The sequence below is a fragment of the Nicotiana tabacum genome, chromosome 24 (assembly GCF_000715075.1).
Source record: "Nicotiana tabacum cultivar K326 chromosome 24, ASM71507v2, whole genome shotgun sequence".
Lineage (NCBI taxonomy): Eukaryota > Viridiplantae > Streptophyta > Magnoliopsida > Solanales > Solanaceae > Nicotiana > Nicotiana tabacum.
In genome coordinates, this window is record NC_134103.1 from 72,733,587 (window position 1) to 72,760,099 (window position 26,513).

At 34.9% G+C, this 26,513-nt stretch overlaps 4 protein-coding genes and 1 non-coding gene across 8 annotated transcripts; 3 read left to right on the plus strand and 2 right to left on the minus strand.

Annotated features, from left to right (window-relative positions):
• Positions 1-4,416: 4,416 nt before the first annotated feature.
• Positions 4,417-8,246, plus strand: LOC107767353 (E3 ubiquitin-protein ligase MBR2). Its single transcript, XM_016586328.2, is given in 6 exon segments — positions 4,417-4,515; positions 4,518-6,206; positions 6,705-6,755; positions 7,451-7,546; positions 7,618-7,761; positions 7,859-8,246. Coding segments are annotated over 6 exon segments (2,148 nt in total). The 5' UTR covers positions 4,417-4,479; the 3' UTR covers positions 7,991-8,246.
• A 587-nt stretch (positions 8,247-8,833) lies between these two features.
• On the minus strand, positions 8,834-8,906 carry TRNAR-UCU (transfer RNA arginine (anticodon UCU)). The gene has a single exon. It is a non-coding gene; the product is annotated as a tRNA-Arg (tRNA).
• Positions 8,907-9,606: 700 nt separating this feature from the next.
• Positions 9,607-10,239, plus strand: LOC107767355 (protein DMP2-like). Its single transcript, XM_016586331.1, has one exon. It carries the CDS (start codon positions 9,607-9,609, stop codon positions 10,237-10,239), a length of 633 nt encoding a protein of 210 aa, XP_016441817.1.
• Positions 10,240-10,509: 270 nt separating this feature from the next.
• LOC107767352 (ABSCISIC ACID-INSENSITIVE 5-like protein 7) lies at positions 10,510-14,446 on the minus strand. 4 transcript variants are annotated; one of them, XM_016586325.2, is made up of 5 exons: positions 14,361-14,446; positions 11,947-12,986; positions 11,474-11,545; positions 11,363-11,392; positions 10,510-10,778 (listed from the first exon to the last, which is right to left on the minus strand). In XM_016586325.2, exons 2-5 carry the CDS (start codon positions 12,970-12,972, stop codon positions 10,704-10,706), a joined length of 1,203 nt encoding a protein of 400 aa, XP_016441811.1. In that variant the 5' UTR covers positions 12,973-12,986; positions 14,361-14,446; the 3' UTR covers positions 10,510-10,703. The 4 variants fall into 4 exon arrangements, with proteins under 4 accessions (XP_016441811.1, XP_016441812.1, XP_016441813.1 ...); XM_016586326.2 differs by lacking the exon at positions 14,361-14,446 and adding an exon at positions 13,110-14,336; XM_016586327.2 differs by lacking the exon at positions 14,361-14,446 and adding an exon at positions 13,073-14,336.
• An 8,351-nt stretch (positions 14,447-22,797) lies between these two features.
• On the plus strand, positions 22,798-23,745 carry LOC107767357 (uncharacterized). Its single transcript, XM_016586333.2, has 2 exons — positions 22,798-23,305; positions 23,401-23,745. The coding sequence occupies exons 1-2, from the start codon at positions 22,939-22,941 to the stop codon at positions 23,484-23,486; spliced, it is 453 nt and encodes a 150-aa protein (XP_016441819.1). The 5' UTR covers positions 22,798-22,938; the 3' UTR covers positions 23,487-23,745.
• The last annotated feature ends 2,768 nt before the right edge of the window (positions 23,746-26,513 follow it).

A 26,513-nucleotide genomic window follows, 5' to 3' on the forward strand; every position in this document is an offset into this window, starting at 1 on the left:
GGGTAACAAACTCTTGTTATATTTCTGATTCTCCTTGTGCAATTCTAAATATGTCAACCTTCCGGGCTTGCACCTTTCTGGCCCCAGCATTAGCTTTAATGAAAGAATCTGCGAGCATCTCAAAGAAATCTATGGAATGCTCGGGCAGTAATGAATACCACATTAGGGCTCCCCTCGTGAGAGTTTCGCCGAATTTCTTTAGCAACATAGATTTAATTTCGTGAGGAGCTAGATCATTTCCTTTCACTGCCGTTGTGTAGGTGGTAATACGTTCCTGCGGGTCTGAAGTTTCATCATACTTTGCAACTTCAGGTATTTTGAAACACTTCGGGATTAGTTCTGGTGCCGCACTTGGTTTGTACTGTAATTGAACATACTTCTTTGAGTTCGGGCCTTTCAATACTGGTAGTGCGCCTAGAATTTGATCCATGCGGGCGTTTACTTCCCTTATTAACCGTAAAAGCTCATCTTTGAATGAACCGTTCTCGTTGTTAAGACCTTATCTGCTCCCCCTAGCCCCATTAGAGCAAACATCATCCCTAGGAGTATTGTTGTCGACTCTCTGCGTTGTTTGGTCTGCGAGAACAACGGGGGGAATTGGAACGCGTCTGTTTGCATTATTCGAAGCATCTGATAGCGCCTGCTTCAGTTCCGTCATAACCTGATCCTGCCGCGTGAGATGGCCTAGGATGATTGCTTGTTTCTCTTGCAGGATCCTCACATCATCCGCTACTTGCTCCTCGTCAGCATCATCGGGAGTTATCTCCCGAACCCGCCGAGGGTATCGCCTGTCATGCATCGATGTGGCGCAATTCTCCTCATTGCGGGTGTCACTAATTGAATCCTTGAAATGAGGCTAATCCCTTCAATTTTCAGGGCTGCGTGCATCGTTAATAATGTTATCTGCCATTTTTTGTGATTTTTTCTAAGACAAAATAATCAAAGCACGTTAGTAAAAAAGGCAAGGATCAATTTAATTGCACGGCTGTTTAGGCCCCACAGTGGGCGCCAAAATATTTACCCGTAAAACGGTACAGTTGAATTTATGTGTGATTTTTAGACAAGTGAACTAATTTGATCCTGAAATAATATAATAATCGAAAAAATACACAAATACTTGGCCTTAGAATGTAGATGAAATAGCAAATATGGTGATTCCGTGAACACGTTTTTCGAACACAGCAATGATGAGATCAAAAGGAAAGAAAATAAAATTGTATAAAATTCTGTATAGAATATTGTATATGTTTTTGCCCGAAAATTCGTGTACTTTATAATGGTAACTGAGCTCACTATTTATAACTATGCCTAGAGAAAGAGGTCCTAAGATCGTGCCCTCCTTTAGTGCCAATTATGAGGATCATTGATGAAGATGTAACGGTGAATATAAATGCCAAATTCTCTGTAACAGACCGTCGCTCTTAATGATGCAGAATATTTCTTAGTAAATGCCACCGGGCGCAGAGTATTCAATACACTTTCATGAACGTTATCCTTTCCGGTGACAAGCAGAGTGGCTGCGCTCGGTCCTCAGCCATCCCATCTCGGATTCCACGTGTCCTACTTTTAGTGAGTCACGTGTCATATCATATTTTACTCTATACAATTTAACCCCCTTTAACATTTTGAATTTAGGAAACAATAACTCCTTTAAATCGGGATAAAGAATCCTCCTTAACTTCAAAGTCAATCTAATAGTCAAATAAAGATATTGTAGAAACTTTAAAATATAAAAATTGTTCGTGTGGAAACATTACTTTAATGATGAGTCAATTTTCTGTAATTAAAAAGCTTTCATTTGATTTTTATGTCATGCTTTATATATTTCATGGTCTATTATTTCAAAATATTTCATTAGTTTTTGAACATGATCATACATCAACAATAACAGGCCGTTGGTGACTCTAAATACTCTTATTGGAAGTCGTTTGGGCACCTCGATATTAACTCAACACATCCTAATTGAATAAGGTCCTAAGTGCGTAGTGCTTAGTCTAACATATGTTATACACTGTTATTAAGCAATGTATATACATTATAGTCCGCCTTAAACGATATATATAAACCAATTTATTTATTTTTCTTTAAGCTTTGCTCCCCTTTGTAAAATGAAACATAGTATTTTCCCTCTTATATTAATAAGTAAAAAAAACTAAATGTTTACAGTATATGATTTTCATACGAATACTGCTCATAAACTTCACATAGGACTAATTCTTTAGCTTTCTAAATTTGAGCTAGTAGTAGAAGCGGAGCCATAATTTGAAGTTTATGAGTTCTGAGCGTATCATAATACGTCTTAATTCAGTTAAATAGTTATACACATTTACTAATTTTTTTAATACAAATATAAAATCTAAGCAAAAGTTACTGGGGTCGTTCGAACCCGTAAGTAGTACTCTACCTCTACCCCAGACTACTAGCTATCTCTTAGCAAACAAATAGACAAATTTGAGCAAACATTTAAAGGAAATTATTTGTAACAAATGGTTGCACCAAACAAGGTCTTTATAAAATTTAGAGGAGCATTATATACAAATTGAGGTGAGTTAATTTTGCTATATATATTCTTTTTCCATTATCATTAATTCTTGATGCGGACTTTGTAGTGTTTTTCTCTTACTTTTGAAAATTGTATTTCAAGTTCAATGAATGATATATACATGATATAATATTTATAAGAAGTATAAAAATAACCAAATAGATTTTCAATATATATTGTATTAGATTTTTCACGATATTATGTAAGAATATATATTAATTACGTTAGTTGTTTTTAATGGAAAATCCCAAGTATCAAAACAATTCCAACTTTCTGTGCTGACAATTTATAAATTTCTTACAATTTGTTCACTTGAATGGCATAAAAATAATAAAAATTATTTTATCGTACCAGTGTAAATAACTTGAAGATGATAAATATAATCTCATAATATGTTTCTTTTTAAAACTACACAAGTATCACTGTTTACAACTTGTTTGGATGGTTGTTACGTATCGTTTCATAATTTATCGTATTGTATTGTATTGTGTTATATTGTATTATATTATTTTGTTGAATATAACATTTACATAGATTGTATCATTTGTCGTCGTTTCATGATGTCATTCACTAGCAATATGAAAAAATAAATTTATAATATTATTAAAAGAGTATGTATAGGATAAATTTATTATATAAAAAAATATGATAAAAAGTAAAATAAAATTATTTAAAGAAGGACAAAATAAGAATTTTCATGGTTACATAATAACAAATTTAACAATATAATAAAATAAAATAAATATATTTAAAATAACAATATGAAAACTATACAATAGGTAACAAATTCTGTTTGGCCCTCTGTTCTTTGTCTGAAAGGCACACCTATGCACAGGCACCAACACACACACACACACACACACCTCATCTATCCATATTCTGGAGCGGTCTGTACTTGTCTATTTCCTTGCACCATCACAAAACCCTCTTCAATAATCTGAGCAAACCCGAGTTTCGGTCCAGAAAATTTGGTCACTTAACCGATCATCTTCTCCATTTGATTCTCAGGTTTTCTTATTGGCCCCTTTACTGAATTGCTCAAACATATATATATATATATATATATATATATATATATATATATATATATATATATATATATATATATATATATATATATGTAATCTAAATTCCAGCTTCCGATAATTATCTAAGTTCCTTTTTCCTTTTTACGTTTTCCCCCCTTGAATGTACTGGTGCTTTTCTTAGTTTTTGCAATTTTTTTTTTTTTAAATTAGGATCTGTAATTCTACTGAGTTCAAATACTTCTATTACTAATAATTTTGTTCTTTTGTGTTTTGATTGAACGATTTTGTGTCGGAGTTTTTGAGTTTTCAATTGCTTCTATAACTCCGTTCGGTGGTACCGAGAATTTGACTTTTATTGGTCAAAGTTGTTGGGTTTTGGTGATAGTTCCAAAGCTAATATATATTTACTGCACCACATTTTATGACTTGTATGTTATAAGTGTGAAATGAATAGAACCCTTATTTTGTGTTAAAAAAAATACTCCTATCTTAGTATTTGAGGGAAAATGAACTTGAATAGAGTGGTAAGGCATATAAAGGTTACCTATAGTCCACTCCAACTAATTTCGGATTGAGGTAGTTGATTGTTACATATTTTATTGTCTGACAATTTTTTTATATTAATCTTTTATCTGGATATTGATATACTTCTCCATCCTTAACAGAAGGCATGGATATTCTACTTTTTTGTTATTTTTTATTAGAATACTGAAAATTGTTCATGATTGCTATCTCAGGCATGAGCAATCAGCTTTGTACTTGTCGTTTAACGTTTTAGTTTCTACTAAATATCGGAAAATAGATTCTGTTGTAACCTTTTTCCTCTCTCAACTTCTTTAAATGTAGATCTTTTAGAGAACTCCTTCACTGGTGCTCTTAAGGACCTTGCGTTTCTCAAAATTGGCTCACATGCAAGGGGACAGAAGTATCTTGGATTCCTTTCCAGAGAGACTATTGATCTTAATCAGGGATTGATTTCTAATAATGCTTCCATGGATCAGACAGCTCCTTGGGATAGCTTTCTGAATCCAGTAGAGAATCGATTGTCAAATTCCATGCTTCCTTCCGCTGGAGGAAATCCTAGTTATGCTAATGGTGTTAACTATAATGCTCAAAGTTTTAGTAACTGGAATCAAGGTGAGTCCAGCTCCACCGCTAATTTGCATGACCGCATACGTGGCAGTGACTTAAAAAGAGGACAAGGTTGGCCTTCTTCATCTAATGATTATGCTATGACAAATTCAAGGTCCGAATGGCAATTGGAACCTTCTAATGTCTTTCCTACACGTGGTTATGGTGGCAATCGTCTTATGGGCAGGCCTCCTAGTATATCATCAAGCCTTGCCTCGGATCATAGTACAGGAAATGCTAATTTAAGTGGTAGATACAATAACGATGATGGTCGGATGGTGATGCGAACAAGTGTACCTTCAATTGTTTACAAATCTGACAGGTCAGAAGCGGAGTGTCCTCCGGCTTTTGGTGCATCTGATGACAGTGGTACCTCTTCAGGTAGTTCTGGTTATTTGGCAGGGACCAGTAATATATCAGGTTCGTCTATGGATAATTGGGGTTTATCCTGCAAGCGCAAGGTCCTTGAAGGCAGCTCGGGACAGCCTTTTATAGGTGGAAGTTCAAGCTCCAATGCAGGACATGAGAACATTGTACAGGATAACCATCCTAGTCATTATAATGCTTCTAGCAGCTTAAACATATCATCCCCTGCTGCAAATATGCAGAATGCTGGTTATCTGGAAAATCTTAATCCAAGAAATGGGGTTGGTACAAGTATATCTGCTTCTGATATATTTCCTCCTTTAAGTGCTGGTGGAGTTGCAGAAAGCTCTGCAAGAAATTTTTGTGTTAGAGCAAATCCTGCGAATCAGGATCACACTACATTTGGCTTACCACCAATTGGGACTACTGCAGGGCATTCTAGTGTCAGCCCCGCCCATGTTCGACCTGGACCTGCCTCAGTAACTAGATCTTTGGACTCGAGACAGCCATTTTCACTGCCAATGAATTCAGGTAACCTGGGAAGCCAGTCTCACATGATGCATGCTCCTGGTCCTTCAAGAGGCTTGCACTCACCTCCATGGGATGTATCTCCTAGTTCACGAGGTGGTAGTTCATCAGTGATTTCTAGAGATAGATGTGTTGCATCGGGGGATGAAGCTAACTTCAGTACTATCAGAAATAGTGGAGACTCCCATCCATTTTTTCCTGTTCCTGAGACGAGAAATATGGTACTTGACCCCACAAACTGGAGCTTAGCTACTGCAAATGCAAGCTCTTCTAGAAACAGTCCTAGTTCTGCAGTTGGTCCTGGTCCAAGCGGACACAATGCTCATACTGCGTGGACTAATCAGAACTCAGCAACTACCAGCCATCATACATTACCAGAATTTGCTCCTTGGATTCTCTTCCCACCAGTTGAGCCTGAGTCTGGAAGCCAGAGAGGTCATTTTTCTCTGCTGCCTTCGGCTCCTTCCTCAGAGGATCCAGTGATGTCCTCCCGATCTAGTAGCCGTGGTAACCGTCAGCCACGTCGTAGAGCAAGTTTGATGGTTGATCGAGGTGATGATGTGGATGGTTGGCGTGCTTTAGCTGCTGACGTTGAGGGTCGACACAGGCTGGTATGGGGTTTACTTTTCACAATAATATCTAAAGCTGTTGTATTTTGACTGTCCGTGTAGGTATCTGAACTTTGCTGTCTTGTATCTGGCATGGTGAATGTAAAGATATTTGCTCTCATTTGCTATTTTGTCCTCCTCAAGACAACTCTTTTTTATTGCTTTGGTTAATAGCTTTATTTCCAGTTGGATATTCGGTTATTTTTCTCCGATCTGGTTCACTCATATTATTTAGGATTGGGGGATTTTATGCTGGCCCCAAAATGTACATATTCTAAGAACACATGCAAAGAGTAAGTTTCCTCGACAATCAGCATCATGGGATCTTATAATGGTGTCGTAGAAGGATATTTCTGTTTACTTTCTTGATCACTTATGCAGCTGCTTTGTTTGTTGTTTATATGTGTCTTGATTATGAGATACTTTACACCCGCCAATAATTTTCTTCTGGATTGGAGACATTGTCAATGCTGATTAATCTTGCCTACTTATGTCCAACAGATTCGTCAAGTCCTGAATGCCATGCGGAGGGTCGAAAACTTTCGATCAGAGGTTTTATTTCAATCCTTTAAATAATCTATTGAATAAAGTAGCAGAAATGAGTTGCAGCTTGTTATTTATATATTGTAATAGATATACTTTTAATTCTTCTGTAGATCCCTGTAAACTTGAAAATATTTGCATTATCCTGATACTTTTGTAAGCTGCGCTATGTTAGCTTAGTAAGAAAAGTAGGGAAATTATATTGCCTTGCATGGTAAACATGATTGCCTGGATCGGGGAAAAGGACTATTTACCTGATTTTTCTTCTTTTTAAATTTTTGATAGGGTTAGTTTTAGTTGTCTGATTGCAATTTGGATGGATAATATTGTGCGCATTTTCATCTTGTAGTATTCCAACTTTATTTTTTCGATTGTCCTACCACGAGGTTTTAAGTGTTGGGAGCCAGTTATTTTGTTTGTCTTCGTGACAATATCAAATTTCAACTGGTTTTTTATCATGAAGCTTCTAACTTCTTGTGTTGTTGTTATAAGAACAATTTTCATTGGACAGTCTAATTCCAACCCTACATCATAAATGTGCTCATTACTTGGACCCAACTGATGAACATGTTAATGAGTCCCAATAGAACAACTCAATTTTGCTTGGCCACTTTATGTGTTGATTTCTTATTAGTAAATGTAGTTTTTGGTGACTTTTGTGGACATTTCTTATGTAAATTTTTCGCATTTCTTTCGTTTCTTAGGATTATATGTTGGTTGATCCTTTTATCAATGGAGCTGCTGAGTTCCATGATAGGCATAGAGACTTGAGGCTCGATGTTGATAACATGTCCTATGAGGTAATGTATTTCATTTTTGCTGTCACTAAATTTTGAGATGCGGGTCTCACTGATTGCTTCGTCTATATTAGGAGTTATTGGCATTGGAAGAACGTATAGGAAATGTAAACACAGGCTTGAGTGAAGAAACCATTTCGGTCCATATGAAACAGCGGAAGCACGAGTCTGTATATGGACGGTCCTCATCAAACTTGGAGCCGTGCTGTATATGTCAGGTAAGAATCTTATCTAATGTTTTTACATACCTGATAGTATTACTTTTTGGCAGATTTGTTAGCTAAAGTTTGTTCTATTTCTTGTTCTGTTAATCAGGAGGAATACACAGATGGAGATATCATTGGCATGTTGGATTGTGGGCATGAATTCCACACTAATTGCATTAAGCAGTGGTTATTGCTGAAGAATATCTGTCCCATATGTAAGACGACTGCGTTGAAAACTTGAAAGAATAACCTCACACAACTATTTTTTCATCTTTCATCTATACCCTCTCCTGCCCAAGTAAAGAAGACGACAATACGAAAAAAGAAAATAAGGGAGGTTCTTGTCAACTATACTTTTGTCACCTGGAGCCCTGCTCATGAGGGATCTGGAGGGGTTGTAAGTACAAAGATTTGTCTGTGTTGAGGGAATTATTTGTGCACCATCCTTTATTCATGTTACGGACATTTTCTTGGATTAATACATCACTTAGAACAAAGATTGGCTTCGGTGGTATTACTCATTTCTTGATTTGTTGTGGGATTGTAATGCGATAGATTAGGAGTCTCGAGTCCTATTGAACGATTTCGAGGGTGTTTGGATTGGTTTTTAAGCCGGTCAAATCAGCTTTTAAGTTCTTTTTAGCTATTTTCAGTGTTTGGCAAAATTAAAAAATGTTTTAAATAAGTTAAAAAAATTGCTTAAAACAAGTCAAAAGCAACCCCAATTTATTGCTTTTCGGCTTAAAAGTCATTTTTTTTTTTTAAAGACGATCTAAACGGGCTCTTGATCATGCCTAAAAGTGTGCAACTGCGTTGAAAACTTATAAATCAAAAACAAGAGAAAACAACCTAGCATAGATCACGCATTTGTAAATAAACTGATGTATGGTAAATTATACTAGAAGGATAAAAGCCAACTCAATCAGCTTTTAATAGTGAATCCAACACCTTAAATTAAGACTGTCTCAGTCAGCTGTAATACAGTTTCCAAGTTAACTCTCAACTAACAATTGTTAACAAAATTAAGACAAAGGATTTGCTTGGCAACATTAAACCAAAAAATAACTAGGAAAAAGTAATCCAACACGCCCGGTGGGACTCGAACCCACAATCGCCTGATTAGAAGTCAGACGCCTTATCCATTAGGCCACGGGCGCTTGCGTACATTTCCTTGCCAATTAATTTTTTGTTGAAGCTTTACGAATTTATGACTATATTTGTTAATTATTTAATACTTTGTAAATTATACCTTGTACTCCCTCTGTTCCAGTTTATGTGAACCTATTTTCTTTTTGGTCCGTTCCAAAAAGAATGACCCCTTTCTAAATTTGGTAACAATTTAGCTTAAATTTACAATTCTAACTTTAATGAGAACCTTTTATAACCACACAAATATTCTGGGCCCCTTTTTGACTTGTTTAGGACCACAAATTCAAAAAGTCTTCATTTTTTCTTATACTCCGTACTTAGTCAAACAGGTTCACATAAATTGGAACGGAGGGAGTATTTATCATTTCCTTAAGGGACGCGAAAAAAGCTGAAACGACAATTAAAAAGGGACAGAGTAAGTATAACCCAAAAGAAGAGAAACCACGTTGATTCTTGTTCTCCCCTACAACAAAAAGAAGCTTCACCCCTTAGTGATACCTTTCCTAGAGTTTGATCTAAAGGAAGTAAACAATGAGAAGAAATGGAATAAGCTTTTTCCTTAAATCTCAGCAAGAACCTCTTTCAACACCATTCTGTCTTTTTCCTTTTCCTTTTACACAAGTTAGTTATTCAAGACCATTATCTAAGATAAGCTTTTGATATAATGTTGAGACTACCTTCAGATTTTAACAACCCCACCAATTGAAGATGGAGAACAACAACAATATGTACCAACATTTGGTTGAAATAGATGAACCTGAGAATGACTTCTATCTCCCAGATTATGATGAAGAAGAAAAGGATTCCAACTTCATTTTCATCATCAACACAATCCTAAGTGGTACGGCTCGCCTCAACGTTCTCTTACCCACTGTCACAATCCTTGCCTTCACCATTTTTGCACCCATACTAACCAGTGATGGCCAATGCAACAAGTTTGAGCAATATATAACAGGGATTTTCTTGATCCTATCGGCTATTTCTTGCGTGTTTTTCTCTTTCACTGACAGCTTTAAATCAGCAAGAGGGAGACTACACTATGGGGTGGCAACATTCAGTGGCATTTGGACTTTCAATGGAAGAAGGATTAAGCCTTGTGTGCCAAGAGATTATAGACTTAGATGGTCTGATATTTTTCATGCATCACTTTCATTGATTGCTTTCCTTACCTTTGCAGCATCACACAATGATGTGCTTCACTGTTATCATTTTGTTGTTCCAAGAAAGGTCATAAATACTGTTCCATTGGTGATTGGATTTGTTATTAGTCTTCTCTTTGTCATATTTCCTTCTAGGAGAAGAGGGATTGGGTATCCCTTCTTGCTACAAAGTGATATATAATGCAGAAAAACTGAGGTGATGTTACAAGTTTTACTTTTTCATGTTATCTTATTTTATATGTTCTCTAAAAGAATATTAGAGAAGGTTTGATTGTACATGGAAAACAAGAAAATGTAATGTTCCAGAAAGACTTTTATCCTTGTGTTATATCTTTACTTCAGTAGAGGGATTGGGTATCCCAGATATGTTAATTACCTGGTTCATGTGATAATCTAACTACATTCTGTTTTGCACCTTGCATCTAATGTAATTCAAACAAAAAGCAGAAACTTTATGCAAGAAGCTCATTTACACAATAATACATACAGTAGGACAAGCCACAATCACTTATATATATACATATAGCTATCAACAATATGATGAAATAAGATCTGAATCAGATCATAATATCACATATTATAACTCCTTCCGTGGATCTAACTATTTTTCTGAGGTTGTACACTGGATTTGGCACCGCTGGAGGTCTACCAAGGTCCTGTTAGTGTCCTTCTCAAGCATCTTAACTTATTTCCCCACGGCATATTCATCTTTTCCATTAACTGTGATTTGATAGAACAGAATAGTTAACAAGATGACCAGGGGCATTTAAACAAGCAATCAAGTTTAACTGAATCACATGCATCACTCTCACTCCGTCGCATAGAACGCACATTCACTTTTAAAATTGTGACATCTTAACAGGTGATGCATTTTCACAAGAATGTATGATCACGCCATTCAACTCAGGTAACATGATTGACTGTTAAGTTATGTACTATAGGATTCATTTCACTAGCTTACCCTATGGTTCATTGATTGCATTACTTAGTGCTTTTCTGGTATTTTCACTTTGGTTTTCCGATTGGTTTGCTTGTTGTTGCCCCTTTCTTTTATCTTTCCTGAGCCGAGGGTCTACGGGAAACAATCTTTCTGCCTTCTTAAAGGTAGGGGTAAGGTCTGCGTACGCACTACCCTCCCCAAACCCCACTTGTAAAACTACACTGGGTTTGTTGTTGTTGTTGTTACCCTATGGTTCATATTTGTTTAACTTACGATTGCTGTATCTAGTCCATAATTAAGCAGGAAAGGTAGGTAGTTATCGAATCCAGCAAGAGGTACATGTAGTTGTAAAAGAGGTTAGTACCTGATCTTTCTGCATCTCGATAAATTCAGCCTACACGAAACATTGAAAAAACAGCAGTTATTACAGTAACTTTAGTGTAGGTGCTGTAAATTTGAACAATTGTCAATATACCTGTTTTTTCTGCAACTCTTCGTTTATTTCTTTAAGCTTCTCCACCTCAGCTTCCAACTCTAGAGTGTACGCCTGTCATATCGAAGTGTCATTACAGAGTTAATTCATTCAAAACCTAAATGTATAAACACGATTCTACCAATATCTCCCTCAGTCCCAAAGTTCCACCAGTTATATTTAAGATTAAAGATTCTAAAGCTTTAGTGAAGAGCATATGCACTTCCCACAAGTCAACCTGCAAACTTACTTGCTTCATAATGTTAATAGATAATGAATCCCTTTGTCAAGTTCTTTATTATTCACATTTTTCCGGGGAAATGTTATGATTATCTTCTTGACATGAAAATTGTTGAATGCTGAACTACCAATGGATGTTTCCATCAGCTGCACGAGTTAGTTTCATTGTACAACAGCACAAACAAAAAGATAATTTGAAGTAACTCAACATATAGAATATCAACATATGAGTTCACCTGCTTCCGAGCCCTTGATCTAGCTGCGGATTCTCTGTTCTTAATCATCCTCTTACGTCTTCTTTCCACAACTTTTTCCAAAGAATTGCATGATCTCCTCCCTCTTCCGCCTTCACCAAATGCATAAGGTGAAGGTGAAAGAGATGATGTATCCTGATCCTTCTTAGCAATCATGTCCCGTGACAGTTGATTTCCAGGCGATCCTCGTTTTGCTAGTGCAACTCCATTATGCAATCCGGCCAAGCCTTTAACACCACCCTGCATAACACTGCCTTGAACAATAGTACTAGTATTTACAGAAGGACTCAACATGCTGACAACAGGTTCCCTAGCAGCCGTGCTAGCCAGTTGGCCATTCTTCCCTAATTGCATAGGAGATGCAAAGGCCACATTCGGTTTTTGTTGTGAAGATGTGGCACTAACCACATTCAACATGTTTTTCTCTTCAAATTGATTACTGAACAGTCCAGGATTTTGAGTAGGTTGCTGAAAAGCTATATTCAGACCATTGTTGTTAGTACTAGGTTGACTTATACCACCGGTAAACCTAACATCATTCGTGCTTCCAGTTGGTTGCATATCTTCTCGGACCACTCCTGCTCTAACCAAAAACTCCTCCAATGTCATTTCACCCAATGTAGATTGACTCTGTCCAAGATTTGGCCATTCCGTACCACTTACATCTTTAGAACTAACTGTTGTTTCTTTCTGGAAATCTCTCCACAATTCATCTACAGTTTTCTGACTAAGCGTCCGAGGTAGTGTTAAAGAACCTTCTCTTTGCAAATTTCCAACACCAGCAGAAGATGCTACAACTTGAGACTCTTCAGCTGTCCAAATGTTCTTCAACAAGTCCTCCAAATTCATTGATCCGAGATCTTTTCCAAGTCCACAAGTACTCTGGAGCTCATCAAAAGTTAACGAGTATACGGAATATTGTCTTGCCAAAGGAAAATTACCACTTCCCATCGACATCCCACTGTTGCTCTCTGTCTGTGGCGTGTCAGCAAAGTTCTTGAAGTTCATGTAAGATCTGAAATCTGATCAAAAGTTCAGTAATAACAACATTACTTATCAACATTATTAGATTTGAATGGCGCAAATCTCCCAAAATTTCAAGACTTACAACAACAACAACAAAAAAAAACCAGTATAATCCTCACATGTAATCTGGAGAGGACAGTGTGTACGCAGACGTTACCCTACCTTGAGTTTAGAGCTATTTTCGATAGACTCCAACTCAAGGAAAGATGAAAAGAAAGTAGTAGCAACAAAGTAATAACAACAAGATAATAAGAAAACCAAAATATTGAGACTTATGTTTCATTATCAAAGCTTTATATGGAGTTATTAGAAATCCAAATTCAAACACAAAATCCATTGCCAAATTGAAGTAAAACAAAGAAAGATGCAACCTTTATATTCTTACTTCACTATAGCTTTGAAAAAACTGAAAAGTAGCAGTAAAGAAAATAGAGCTATATGTACAGATCACGGTTCAAGGTCAAAAGTTGATTAAAGAATCAACTTCAATCTCAAACTCATTCATCCAATATCAGCTATAAATGAAAAACACTCCATAATTAAAACAAACAGCATATATATTATCACAACCAAGAATTTTGATTTATAAGCCTTCTTCAAACTCATTTTGAATCCAAAAAGAAAAACTCAATCAGTGAAATTAATAATACTAACTACAGTAGTACGTCGTTCTAAATTTCAAAAACAAATCAAAACCAAAAGATAATCGAGCAAAAGGTTTGATCTTTATTGTTATTTTTTCAAAAGTAAAAAGGCTTGATCTTTATTAGGATTGCTGTTAGCAGTATCAGACAAAAGAATATTAGCAAACAAAGACAAAAGATGTAAAAAATCCAAAAATGAGCCAAAAACAATTTTGAAGAAATGCCCAAAAACGAATACCCATTACTACAACACCTCTATAATCTGAAAAACAAATCAAAATCAAAACAAGATCAAGAAAAAAATGTTTGATCTTTATTAGGTAATTCTTAGCAAAACAAACAATAGAATATGTGAAAAAGCAAGCTCATTTAAATCCAAAAATGAGCTAACTTTTTGTCAAGAATACCCAATTACTACAAGAGCATTCTAGTTTAAAATTTTAATCAAAATCAGAAAATAATCTAGAAATAGTTTTGAACTTTATTAATATGTGAAAAAGCAAGCTCATTTAAAACCCAAAAAAAAAGGAACTTCAGGAGACGCCCAGCAAAAGAGATAAGAACACCCAATTACTACAAAAACATTCTAGTATAAGAAATTAATCAAAATCAGAAATAATGAAGAAGTAGCTTTTAATTTTTATTAAGCTTGTTCTTAGCAGAAACAGACAAAAGAAGAACGTGAAAAAATGAAGAGAAAAATAACAGTAAGAAACAGAAATTTACCTTTTTTTGACAGAAGGAAAGAGAGAGAAATAGAGCAAGCGTGTCGATCCCTTCTTCTTTCGCTAGCTTTAAGGCTTGGTAGAGTCGACAAGTGTCTCTCTCTTTTTAAACTGCATTTTCTCACTTTTTCTTTATTTTTTTTAAAATGAGATGTGGTGGATGATCAACACGTGGGCCAATTAGAGGCTGTATCTTTCCCTGAGTGGTCTTAGGTCATTGTGAAATTGTCTCTATCACCTGTGGGTTACGGATTCGTCGTGTTACACAACAAACCATTATACTTCTACTAGTGTGGTGTAGGGCAAGTAGTTTATATGCATACATTATCTCTATCCTGAGATTGAGAGGCTGATTTCGATAAATACTCGATTATCTCTCTTCAAAAACTCCTCATATTATTCTTGGGTTGACTCGAACTCACAACTTCTTAGTTGGAAGTGGAGGGTGTTCTCCACTAGAATAATCCACTCTTGTCAAACATTAATTTGTGTTAGGGTAGGCTCTCTATATTATATGTCCGATCCCTCTTCGGATTCTGCGTGATTACTTTATGCATCATACTACTCTTTTTTTATTTAATTATTATTGTTATTGTGTAGCCAAGGAAATTGTGAAAAGTGGAAGGATCTGGACCATTAGTTAAATGGTTCCCGACATTGAAGTAGATGGCATTTGTTGATTTGTTGTTTTTTGTTTTGTGCTTTTGTCTTAAAGAAAAGAGAAAGAGAGAGTAAACAAGCGGTAAGCGGAGAGTGCGGAGACAGAATGAGACGGGGCTTGAGCGTGCGCTCGTTTGGACATATATTTTCCCTATTTTTTAACAAAACAAGTAAAAAATATTATTTGTTCATAAAATTTGATCAATAAAAAAAAAATCCAAGTTTCAAAAATTAGGTAAAAAAAAATCTTCCATTTACAAAACTACAACACGTGTAAACACAATTTAAACTTTCAAAAATTACTTTTCAACATACCTTTAATTTTTTAAGTTTCAACCAAATATATATATCCAAACACTAACTTAATCCTCCTCGGTTATACCAGTACAATCGACTTCCCAACTTGAAGACTTGGGGATCGTTTGGTACGCGAATTAAATTATCTCGGAATTATAATTCCGAGATTATAATACTAGGATAAATTTATACTGTCAACCGAATAAATTTAATCTCACATCTTATCCCACCTTATCCCTCGTACCAAACGACCTTGGGTACAAGTGTCACGACCCAAAATCTAGCCCGTCGTGATGGCGCCTATCTCAATACTAGGCAAGCCGACAATCTCAATAAACCACATATCTTTTAAATACGAAAACATAATGATTAATTTCAGCGGAAGGAAATCTCACAAGTACAAATATAAATACTCCCAAAATTCGGTGTCACTTAGTACATGTGTATCTAATATGAATGCAAGTCTGAAAAATATGGTATATAATAGTTTGAGACCAAATACAGTAAACAAGGAGATAGAGAAGGAGAGACAAGTTCTGCGGAACACGGGAACTACCTCAAAATCTCCTGAAAATCAACTGCGCGAAAGGATCAACACCCTCTATGTCCGGGAATACCTGAATCTGCACACGAAGTGCAGGGTGTAGTATGAGTACAACCAACTTAGCAAGTAACAATAATAAATAAGGAACTGAAGATAGAAACGAACTACACAGTTATGGTTCATTTCCAGTAATTCCAGCAAAGAATAGATATGCTATCAAATTGGCAGTTTAATGTCAAATCAATTTCTATACAGTTCCTGTTCATGTAATCCGTAGATAAAAAATCTTTCAGAGATTTCACAATAATGACAGATAGCAATTAAGTGCAATAACAAATGAAAATCAAGTACAACCTCTGAGGACAACAATCACTCACTGGGCTCTCAACCCTCATCACTCACTGGGCTCCCAACCCTCATCACTCACTCCCAATGGGTACCCGCGCTCACTGGGGGTGTATAGACTCAGGAGGGACTCCTATAGCCCAAGCGCTATAATATGCACGGACAACTCACGTATTGTACGGACAACTCACGTGCCATAATATAACTATCTGGATCCGCACGGTCAACTCACGTGCTATAGTATAATATAAGGATCCGCACGGCCAACTCACGTGTTGCACGGCTAACTCACGTGTTGCACGACCAACTCACATGCTATAGTATAATATAAGGATCTTCACGGCCAACTCACGTGCTATAGTATCAATATCTCACAATCAGGCCCTTGGCCTCGCTCAGTCATAAATCTCTTCAGTCTCTCGGGCTCTTAATAATCATGAAATCAGCCCAAACAACAAAGATATGATGTATCAATAATAACAACACAGAGTGAGATAAAATGTGCAAGTAAAAGCTGAGGCTGAGTACATATAGCATTTAGCAGGCAATTCAACAAGTACGCGACCTCTGTGGGTCCCAACAGTACTATCACATAGCCTAAGTATGATTTCTAACATGTTTTACGGTCAAAGTTTATCAACACATAGAGAGCATATAGCTAACAACAAATTATTTTAACTTTACAGTTTTTCGGGACGGACCAAGTCACAATCTCCTCGGTGCACGCCCACACGCCTATCACCTAGCATGTGCGTCACCTCCAAAATAATCACATGATACCAAAATTCGGGGTTTAATACCTTCAGAACCAGATTTAAAACTGTTACTTACCTCAGAGCGTGAAATTCTTTACTCTGCTATGCCTTTGCCTCGCAAATCGGCCGCTAAATGCCTCGAATCTAGTCACAAATAATTCTTTTCAATCAATAAAATTTATTGGAATTAATTCCATAAGAAAATGCTAATTTTTCATAAAAATCCGAATTTTAGCTCAAAAATCGTTTGTGGGGCCCACGTCTCGGAACTCGACAAAAGTTATAAAATCTGAAAGTCTATTCAACCACGAGTCTACCCATACCAATTTTACCAAATTCTGACCTCAACTCGACCCTCAAATCTACAAATCTTATTTCCAAATTTCTAAGTTCCAATCTCCGATTTACACCTCAAAATCATGTAATCTAGTCGGATTATTCGATAATAATTCAATATTATGGAGTAGAAATGATCACAAGGGACTTACCTCAAGTTTTCTTTAAAAATATATCAAAAATCTCCTCTATTCAAGCTCCAATTTATCAAAAATGGCGAATGGGACGAAGTCCCTATTTTTATAATTCTACCAAGACAACCTCGGATCTGCCTCGATCTTGGCCTTCGATCCTGGCCCTTGATCCTGGGCCTCGATCGTGGCTTTGACCCTGCCTTCGACCGTGGCCCTTGACCCTGGGCTCGATCGTGGCCCTCGACCCTGGGCTCGATCTTGGCTCGATTCTGATGGATTCTGGGCTTGATTTTGAGAGATTTCTAGGCTCGAATCTGGCAGAAGAAATTTCCAACAAAAGGAAATTGCAGCAGCTGTTGTAGTTCAATATTTTTGATCCGTTAACCATCCGAAACTCACCCGAGGCCATCGGGACCTCAACCAAATATACCAACAAGTCCTAAAATATCATACGAACTTAGTCCAATCCTCAAATCACCTCAAACAACGCTAAAATTATGAATTACACCCCAATTCAAGCCTATTGAACTTTAAAATTTTTAATTTCTACAAATAACGCCGAAACCTATCAAATCACGTCCGATTGACCTCAAATTTTGCACACAAGTCATAAATGATATAACATACCTATTAAAATTTTCAAAATCGGATTTCGACTCCGATATCAAAAAGTCAACCCATCGGTTAAACTTCTCAAAAATTCAACTTTCGGCATTTCAAGTCTAATTCCTCTATGGACCTCTAAAAATTCTTTCGGACACGCTCCTAAATCCAAAATCACCATACGGGGCTATTGAAATTATCAGAATTCGAATTCGAGGTCGTTTATATATAGGTCCATATCCGGTCCACTTTTCTAACTTAATTTTTTAATTATGAGACTAAGTGTTTCATTTCACTCCGAATTCCTTCCGGACCCGAACCAACTAACCCGGTAAGTCTTAAAACGACTGTGAAGCATAAATTGAGTAGTAAATGGGGAAACGGGCCTGTAATACTCAAAACGACCGATTGGATAGTTACATCAAGATAGGCAATGAATTGTTATTCCAAAGTCCTTAACATTCATATCATCTCGAAAAAGATCCATAAACCCACTACTATGTCACATGTGACACGTCTTGTTAGTCTCATCCCCATGATTATGTTATAGCACATTAGCTTTGAAATAGAGGCTAATCTAGAGTTTGAAATTTACGGTAATTTCTAGAGCAAATATGCAATAGCAATATTGATTCATAGTCAAATATTTATAAATATTTAATAAATTTTTAAATATATGCAGGATCTGCATAAAACCTATTGCGTTATGTAAACTCATAAGTTGCGCTCTGAATCCCCATCTTTGCCAATTAAGAGGTAGTAATTCATAAGTATTTCATACCATACAAATAAACAAAAATGGAGCATACAACGCATAAGAGGGAAGAAACAAAGAAGACACTGGGGCTATTGCAACATAGACGACTAGGCAGGACCTCGAATGCACACCATAAGGAAGAACCTTAGGAATTACTACTACTACTATTCAATTATTTTACTTCTTCGACACTCAATAGACTTTTTTTTTCGTTTAGTAGCATTTGAATGGTTAACTTGAACTAATTATACGTAAATATAACTTGGATGAAATTCAGTAGAATAAACCAAAAGTTGATCTAACCTTATCATGTTGATAGTAGATATATAATAGTGTACTATGTCACAAAATCAAAACATAGAGAATATGGCCGCCCATTTTCATTGGAGATATAATGTTACTGTGGAAAGAATCAAACCGACAATTGCCATATTTGTGCATGGCTAGCAATAGTCATACAGTGACGATTACGGACGGATTTAGTTGGTTCGACGCCAAGCATAAAATACAATTCACTAAAATTTTAATAAATATTAAATTTAAACTCATAATTTTATTTTAAAAAAATTACATATAAAGAATCTTAGATTAATCAATCAAATTAAAATCTTGAATTCGTTCTGTGCTGATGTATAGATGCAGCCAGATTTTGATACAACAACAATAACTCAGTAAAATCTCATTAATGGGATTTGAGGAGAGTAGAATATACGCAGACCTTACCCCAACCCCAAAAAAATAAAAAGATTATTTCCGGAAGAACCTGACTTAAAAGACAATAGATCCGCGGCAAGAACATAATCTAGAAAACTTCTTTGGAGTTTAAGTGGTTGAGAAACAGGTACAGGTATAGGTAGAGATAGCAAACCTCTACATCCCCTCTTATAAAAAAAAACGTACACTATTAAATTGTTGACGTATCTATCACTCTATTCAAAGATATAATAAAAAATCTTATCAACTCCCAAAGGGAGAACATGGCACTTTTGCTATCCCTTCTGAGGCTCCCCCTACCCACCACCACCCACCATTTTTTTTTTTTTTTTTTTTGGCATTATTGTTGTTGTTTAATTTGTTTTTGTGTGCTAAGGAAAAGAGGAGTGATTGGTTTCATTGTATTTGGGTGAGAAAACTTGACGCTGTTGGCCAGTGCCTTTAAATTAAAGTTCATTACTGTTCTTCTCTCTCTGCCGACTCATTACTCTCTCCTTTTTTGAATTCCACTCTCCTTTCATCCAAATTATGTTAAAAAGAAAAGAAAAAAAAAAAGAAAGAATCATTCACTTCACTGTCTTCACAACTGAAAGTTTGGTATATAATGAAGTGAAAGAAAATTTTATAAGTACTCCTAAAATATTTAAGTATTATGCGTCTACGATGCAAACGAACAAGTTACTAATCTAGATGAGTTAGATGATAAAGTCTAAGAAAACGATTACTAAGAAATTTGATATAGGTACTCAACAAAACCACGAATGTATAAATAAATGATTCAAACAATTGCATCCCTAGAAACAAATAAGATCATAGCCGTTTAAAAAATAAAATAAAATTGAAGGTCTCGTTTTTAGATTTCGCTTTAAGCCACCGAATATGTTGAGCCGCCCTGAGTTCTACGGTATAAAAGACATTTATTTATACAATCAGATTATGACTTATTAGGTGTAATTACAATTCACATCGTAAATTCCATCTGGCCCAATTCTTTTGCGATTTATGAGACAAGATGCATTTTCTTTCTAGCCTCTCTGCTAAAACAGTTAGGCTTATAGCCTGTTTGGCCAAGCGTTTCCAAATCCAGCAACACCTTTTTTCTTTAAAAAAAGTATTTTTTTTTTAAAAGTTGAAGTGTTTAGCCAAACTTTTTGAAGAAGAAAAAATATTTTTGAGTTGAAGCAGAAGCAGTTTTGGAAAAACAGAAAATTATAACTCTCCCTAAAAGCACTTTTTTGAAAAGCATTTAAAAAAAATACACTTAGAAGCACTTTTTAAAATTTGGTGAAATACTAATTGCTGCTCAGAAGTATTTTTCAAATTAATTAGCCAAACACAAACTGTTTCTCACCAAAAGTACTTTTAAGAAAATTATTTTAAAAAAAAATACTTCTCAAAATAAGTTAATTTTTGAAACTCGACCAAACAAGCTATTACTCTCGGAGGCATTTGGGTTATTATCCTTGAGTGATCGAGAGAACCACGTTTGGACTGGCGTTTCAATGTGTGGTGCATAGGTTCTACCGTTGATAAATCGGAAAAAGGTCAAAAATAACCTTAACGTATTAGAAATGGTTCAAAAATGCCCTCCTTCCACCTATAAGTTCAAATTTGTCCTTAATGTTATTTTTAGGCTTAAAATGACCCTCTCTTAACGGAAAGATGACATGGCATTAATGGACATTTTAACATTAAGGGCAAATTTGAACTCATAGGTGGAAGGAGGGCATTTTTGAACCATTTCTAATACGTTAAGGGCATCTCTGACCCTTTTCCGTTTTAATTAAACATGTAGCATTTATTTAGTCTGGAAAAAAGTGAATTTCTTTTACTAAAAATTGAAAAAAATAAAAATATTTTTTTTCCAGTTTTTACAAAAAAGCTACTTTTAAAAAAGCTGAAAATATATTTTCTAAAACAATATTTTTGTAAAAACTGAAAAAAAAAATTGAAAAGCAATTTTCTAAAGCAATATTTTTGTAAAAGCTGAAAAAAAATATTTCTTCTTCTTCTTCCGACCTTGTTTGTCCATATGCTTTATGAGTTCATTTTTTATATATATTTTAGTTCTTCTAATGAGTTAGTACATCAAAACTGAAATATTTTCGTTTTCTTTTTTTCATTTTTTAGTAAAAATAAATTTACTTTTTTCCATACTAAATAAATGCTACATGTTTAATTAAAACGAAAAAGGGTCAGAAATGCCCTGAACGTATTAGAAATGGCTCAAAAATGCCCTCCTTCCACCTATGAGTTCAAATTTGCCCTTAATGTTAAAATGTCCATCAACGTCGTGTCATCTTTTTGTTAAGAGAGGGACATTTTTAAGCCTAAAAATAACATTAAGGACAAATTTAAACTCATAGGTGGAAGGAGAGCATTATTGAACCATTTCTAATACGTTAATGACATTTCTGACCCTTTTCCGTTGATAAATTATACCACACTCACAAATTAGTTGAGTTAATTACTTTATAGGAGTATGAATTATTTACATCTCCATCTTGCTTTATTTAGGTCCAAGTATTCAAAAAGTTCATCTTAAATGAACTATTTTGTCTAGTTCGATCATTTAGTGCTCTTTCTAAGACACAACGTAGCTCAAGTGACTCATGTGAACAGAGGCGGAGCTAGGATTTGAAGTGTGTGGGTTCTAATTTTAAAATAAAATACTGTTTTCAGCAGAAATCGAACCCCCATCTTTCCCAGCGAACCCACAACCCTTACCGTTGAACCAAGACCCCTTTTGTTACTGGGTTCGGCAGTATATATTTATATAGATTTAATAAATATTTCAATACAAATACATAATTGCGAAAAAAGTTACTGCGTTCGTCCGAACCCACACCCACTATTGTAGCTCCGCCCCTGCATGTGAACGGTAATATTGTTCTATATCATTGAATTACAGCCGAGGAAGACGTCGTATACATAGAAAAACAGTCCCGAGATGAAAGACCATTTATTGTATTGGCCGTCAATGCACGACAATCTCCTAGTCATCATAATTAGGGCCCAATTATATTTTTCTTTTTACTTTTTCTATCTATACATATGTTATACACTAATTATATATTATATATGTTATGTATATATATATATATATATATATATATATATATATTTTAAAATAATCGACAACTATTTAGATTAATTATTCAAAACTAAAATCTTTTGCTATGACCCCTGATGACGTGGACCACAATAAAAAGCGTACTGAAACATGGGCCCAATAAAGCGCTCTCCAGGCCAACCCAATATGATTCGAATATACGAAATCCTCGTAAGATCTAACAAATATCCAACTCAGTCCAGCCCAGTAGTATCCCACTCCCGCCGACTAATGAAATTCCATAGTTAAATTGCGCTTATATAAAATCTCAATCAAGCTTTTCATTCCATAGCGGCGGCGCGTGTAATTTTCTGCAGACGTCATGTCGGAACGGGAAGCTCTACCGCCGCTATTCAAGCAGAAATCATGGTCTCCCGATATGCTTCGAGAAGAAGCCTGGCTCAAGCGAAAAGGAAATTACCGCTCGAAGCTCGCCGACCGTCGCCGATCGAAGAGCGTCACCGACGACGACCTCGAAGAGCTTCGTGCTTGCTTTGACTTAGGTTTCGGGTTCGATTCGCCTGATTTGGATCCGAAACTCACCGAAACCTTTCCTGCTTTGGAGCTATATCAAGCTGTGAATAAGCAGTACGGTTATACATTATCTAGATCTTCTTCATCGTCTACTGTAGCTTCAGATTTTGATACGGCGTCGTTTGTTGGAAGCTCAAGCTCTATTGTTGATCCAGGTAAATAGAAACTTCTAGAATTTTCTTGTTTCTTCACAAGCCGAAAATTGTTTTTCTTTTAAAACTTAAATTCGTGTTTTTTTAATGAATTACAGGTGAGGATCCGGAGATGGTGAAGACGAGATTGAGACAGTGGGCACAAGTTGTGGCTTGTTCAGTACGGCAATCATCATCATCTTAAAAGGCGTCTTCAAAAATTCGAAGAAAATTTTCAGCAGATTTTTTTTTACGTAAAAAAATATTTTTTAAAACAAAATTTTCAAAATTTGAAACACCACTTATTTGTTCCTTTCTCTTACTTACGGAAAAAGCAATCTCTTTACTTCCAAAAATCAACTAGGTACTAATATATTGTAAGCATTTATTTTCTGCACTTTTAGAGATTTAAGTGTAACCATTTATTTTTTTGCACTTTTTGCAAGTGGTGGATATTACTATTATTCTTGGTATATAATAACATTGACATGTTCGTTCTAAGTTCTACTTAATATTCAATACTATGATTCAATCTATCGCAATGGCATATGCTAGCATTTTATTTTTGCTTTCTCGTTTTCTTTTGTATTTAATCTCTAGCGTTTTAATGACTGTAAATATCTCTATGTTTCAATTACTTATTTTGTCCATTTTAGAATCAGATCTAAAATAGTCAATCTCTTTTCAAGATAAATATTTAGGGGCCCTTTGGCCATACAAAAATTTTCACCTTTAAAAAAAAGTACTTTTTTCCGAAATCAGCGTTAAGCCATAAAATCTTTAATTTTCACTTAACATGAATTTCGAAATTTTTCAAAAATTAAAAAAATTCCATAAGGATATTTTTCAAAATTTTCACTTCAAATCACTCATAAAAATTCAAAAACAATCTAAAATTGTATTCATGTCCAAACATAATTTTTACTTTCAAATATCATTTTCACTTATATTTTTTTTGACTTTTTCCCGAAATTTTACAATTCTTATGTCCAAACGCGTTGAACTTATTTGTCCCAAAATGTGTCACTTTCCCTTTCGCGTATCCAAAATAAATGGACTTTAAACAAAATTTTAAGATATATTCACCATCAATTTTGATACAAGGAAAAATGTATCTCATAGTGCTTTTGTGTAAATGTTGAACATATAAATTAAATTTAAACATTAAATTAATCTAGTCTGATTTGACTCCAACTAAATTAACTTTCGGTAAGCCAAACTGTCACTCGAATTTGGATGAAGGAATACATGCTATAATAATACATACAATATGATAAAAGCACGGGCGAAGCTATGTTGGTCAACTTACCAGCCTTTGCCGAAAAATTATACTACGTATAATATAAAATATTATTTGTTATTGATTAAAAATAGATTTTGAATATTCTTGCATAGCCCACTGACAAAGAGTGTTTAAAATTTAAACAACTTTATTGAATTTTCTGGTTTCGACACCAAATAAAATCACTATAAAAGATTATCAGTTTTGATTTTTTATTGCTTACTCTGAGTCTCTCACAAGGATAAAAATAATATCTTCCCTATGGAACCCAAACCCGGTTCAAGTAATTGTGAATCTGTGATAATCTATAGTATTATCCACGACAATGTAATTGAATCATTTTTTAATCTTTGACGATGACAACAGGATATTTCAGTAAGCACTATTATTGAAATTGCTCACTTTTCACTTTGGTCACTTTATTATATTCTCCTATTGCTATTATCTTATAGTCTAACTTCCATAATACAGCTAGCACTAAAAATATCTTACAGGTAGATGTATCCGGGGCAGGCTCTAAGGTGTCTTCTGCCTCAAATTTGGAGGGCCCCATTTTTTAGAAATATTGGATTTATAAGTATATAAGAAAAATATTTAGTACTTTTAGTACAAAAGTAGAATTTTTTACAACAGTTGCCTAAAAAAAATTCAAAATTATAATTGATAAAATCTTACCTAAGATCAACAACGTCTCAAGAAAGATTAAATAAATTTATTATACTCTAATTTGAAAAGGAATTATTAGAGGAATCAATTATAGAAAATTTATTAACAACTTTGCATCATAAAAAGGTAGAAAAATAAACTTTAAAAAAAAATTTATCATATCATTCTTTTAAAAATTTAGGCCTCCGATTAATTTTTGTCTTTAGGCCACAAATGTGATTGAGCCGCTCCCGGATGTAGCAGAAGATATCTTAGTGCAATTTTTCAAACACCTTTGGTTCAGACTTCAGAGCAAATAATGTTAAATCACAGAGACTTATATCCAAAAAATAGCTTAAACTGAAGCTTAAATATCAATTCAAATTGCTTGTGTTTCCCCTTCAAGATGTGTTTATTGTTGTGCACTTTCACCATGTGGAGATGTTTAGTTGTGAAAAGAGGGGTCGACTTTGCAAATCGTATAAGTTGGGAGGTGTTATTTGTGTATAGAGCCTATGATTTATTGAAAATTGGAAATCTTGATTAATATCTCTTTATTTTCATGATTCACTTGGGCTACCGATTATATTATTGGACCATTAGACATGACAAGAGACAACTAAAATATCTCACTAGATATTTGTTCATCTTAATCGTTCTTTATTTGAGTTTCATTTTTTTTGTTTGTTCTTCATTTGGAAGTTTTAAAAAGGTATTCCTCAATTTCATTTCCAATCTTTTGACTCCGATAGATACTTTACATATTCACTCGAAGGTAGAAAAGAATAAAAACAATAAATAAGGAAAAAGGAGATACATACTCCCTCACTTCAACTCATCTGATACTTTTTTCATTTGGAGACATTTCAAAATATTTCTACCAAAGCGACTAATAACAACCATTTTCGTTATGACTTTTACAAAATACAACATAAAATTATCTTTCTTAAGTTTAGTTTTCTAATATTATCATCATACTTATCAAACTAATATCACTTTGAATTTATATATAAGAGAGGAGGACTCATTTGTAATTGATATTTTAATGAAATCAAATATTTATTATATTTAAACAATAAATAAATATTACTTTACCGTAATTAAGTGCTAACTATATATTTCGCATTCATTCGTTTGGGACCAACATCCTGTGCAAATAAATATTTTTCAGCTCTAATATTAGATGGAGTGAATAAAAAGTGTAAAATTTCGAAAAAGAAATAAAAAAGTGTTAAAGTGCAAAGGGACCCACCCTTACATTGCAAGAACACCAAAAATATCTGGCTGGTATTGGCCGAAGATATT

Excerpts from the sequence above, each read along its gene's own strand:
- LOC107767355 (XM_016586331.1), top strand. The coding sequence starts at position 9,607 with ATGGAGAACAACAACAATATGTACCAACATTTGGTTGAAATAGATGAA.
- LOC107767352 (XM_016586325.2), bottom strand. The coding sequence starts at position 12,972 with ATGAACTTCAAGAACTTTGCTGACACGCCACAGACAGAGAGCAACAGT. Across the intron at positions 11,546-11,946 it reads GATCAAGGGCTCGGAAGCAG|GCGTACACTCTAGAGTTGGA; the intron begins GTGAACTCATAT and ends TCGATATGACAG. Across the intron at positions 11,393-11,473 it reads AAGAGTTGCAGAAAAAACAG|GCTGAATTTATCGAGATGCA; the intron begins GTATATTGACAA and ends TGTTTCGTGTAG.
- LOC107767357 (XM_016586333.2), top strand. The coding sequence starts at position 22,939 with ATGTCGGAACGGGAAGCTCTACCGCCGCTATTCAAGCAGAAATCATGG. Across the intron at positions 23,306-23,400 it reads AAGCTCTATTGTTGATCCAG|GTGAGGATCCGGAGATGGTG; the intron begins GTAAATAGAAAC and ends AATGAATTACAG.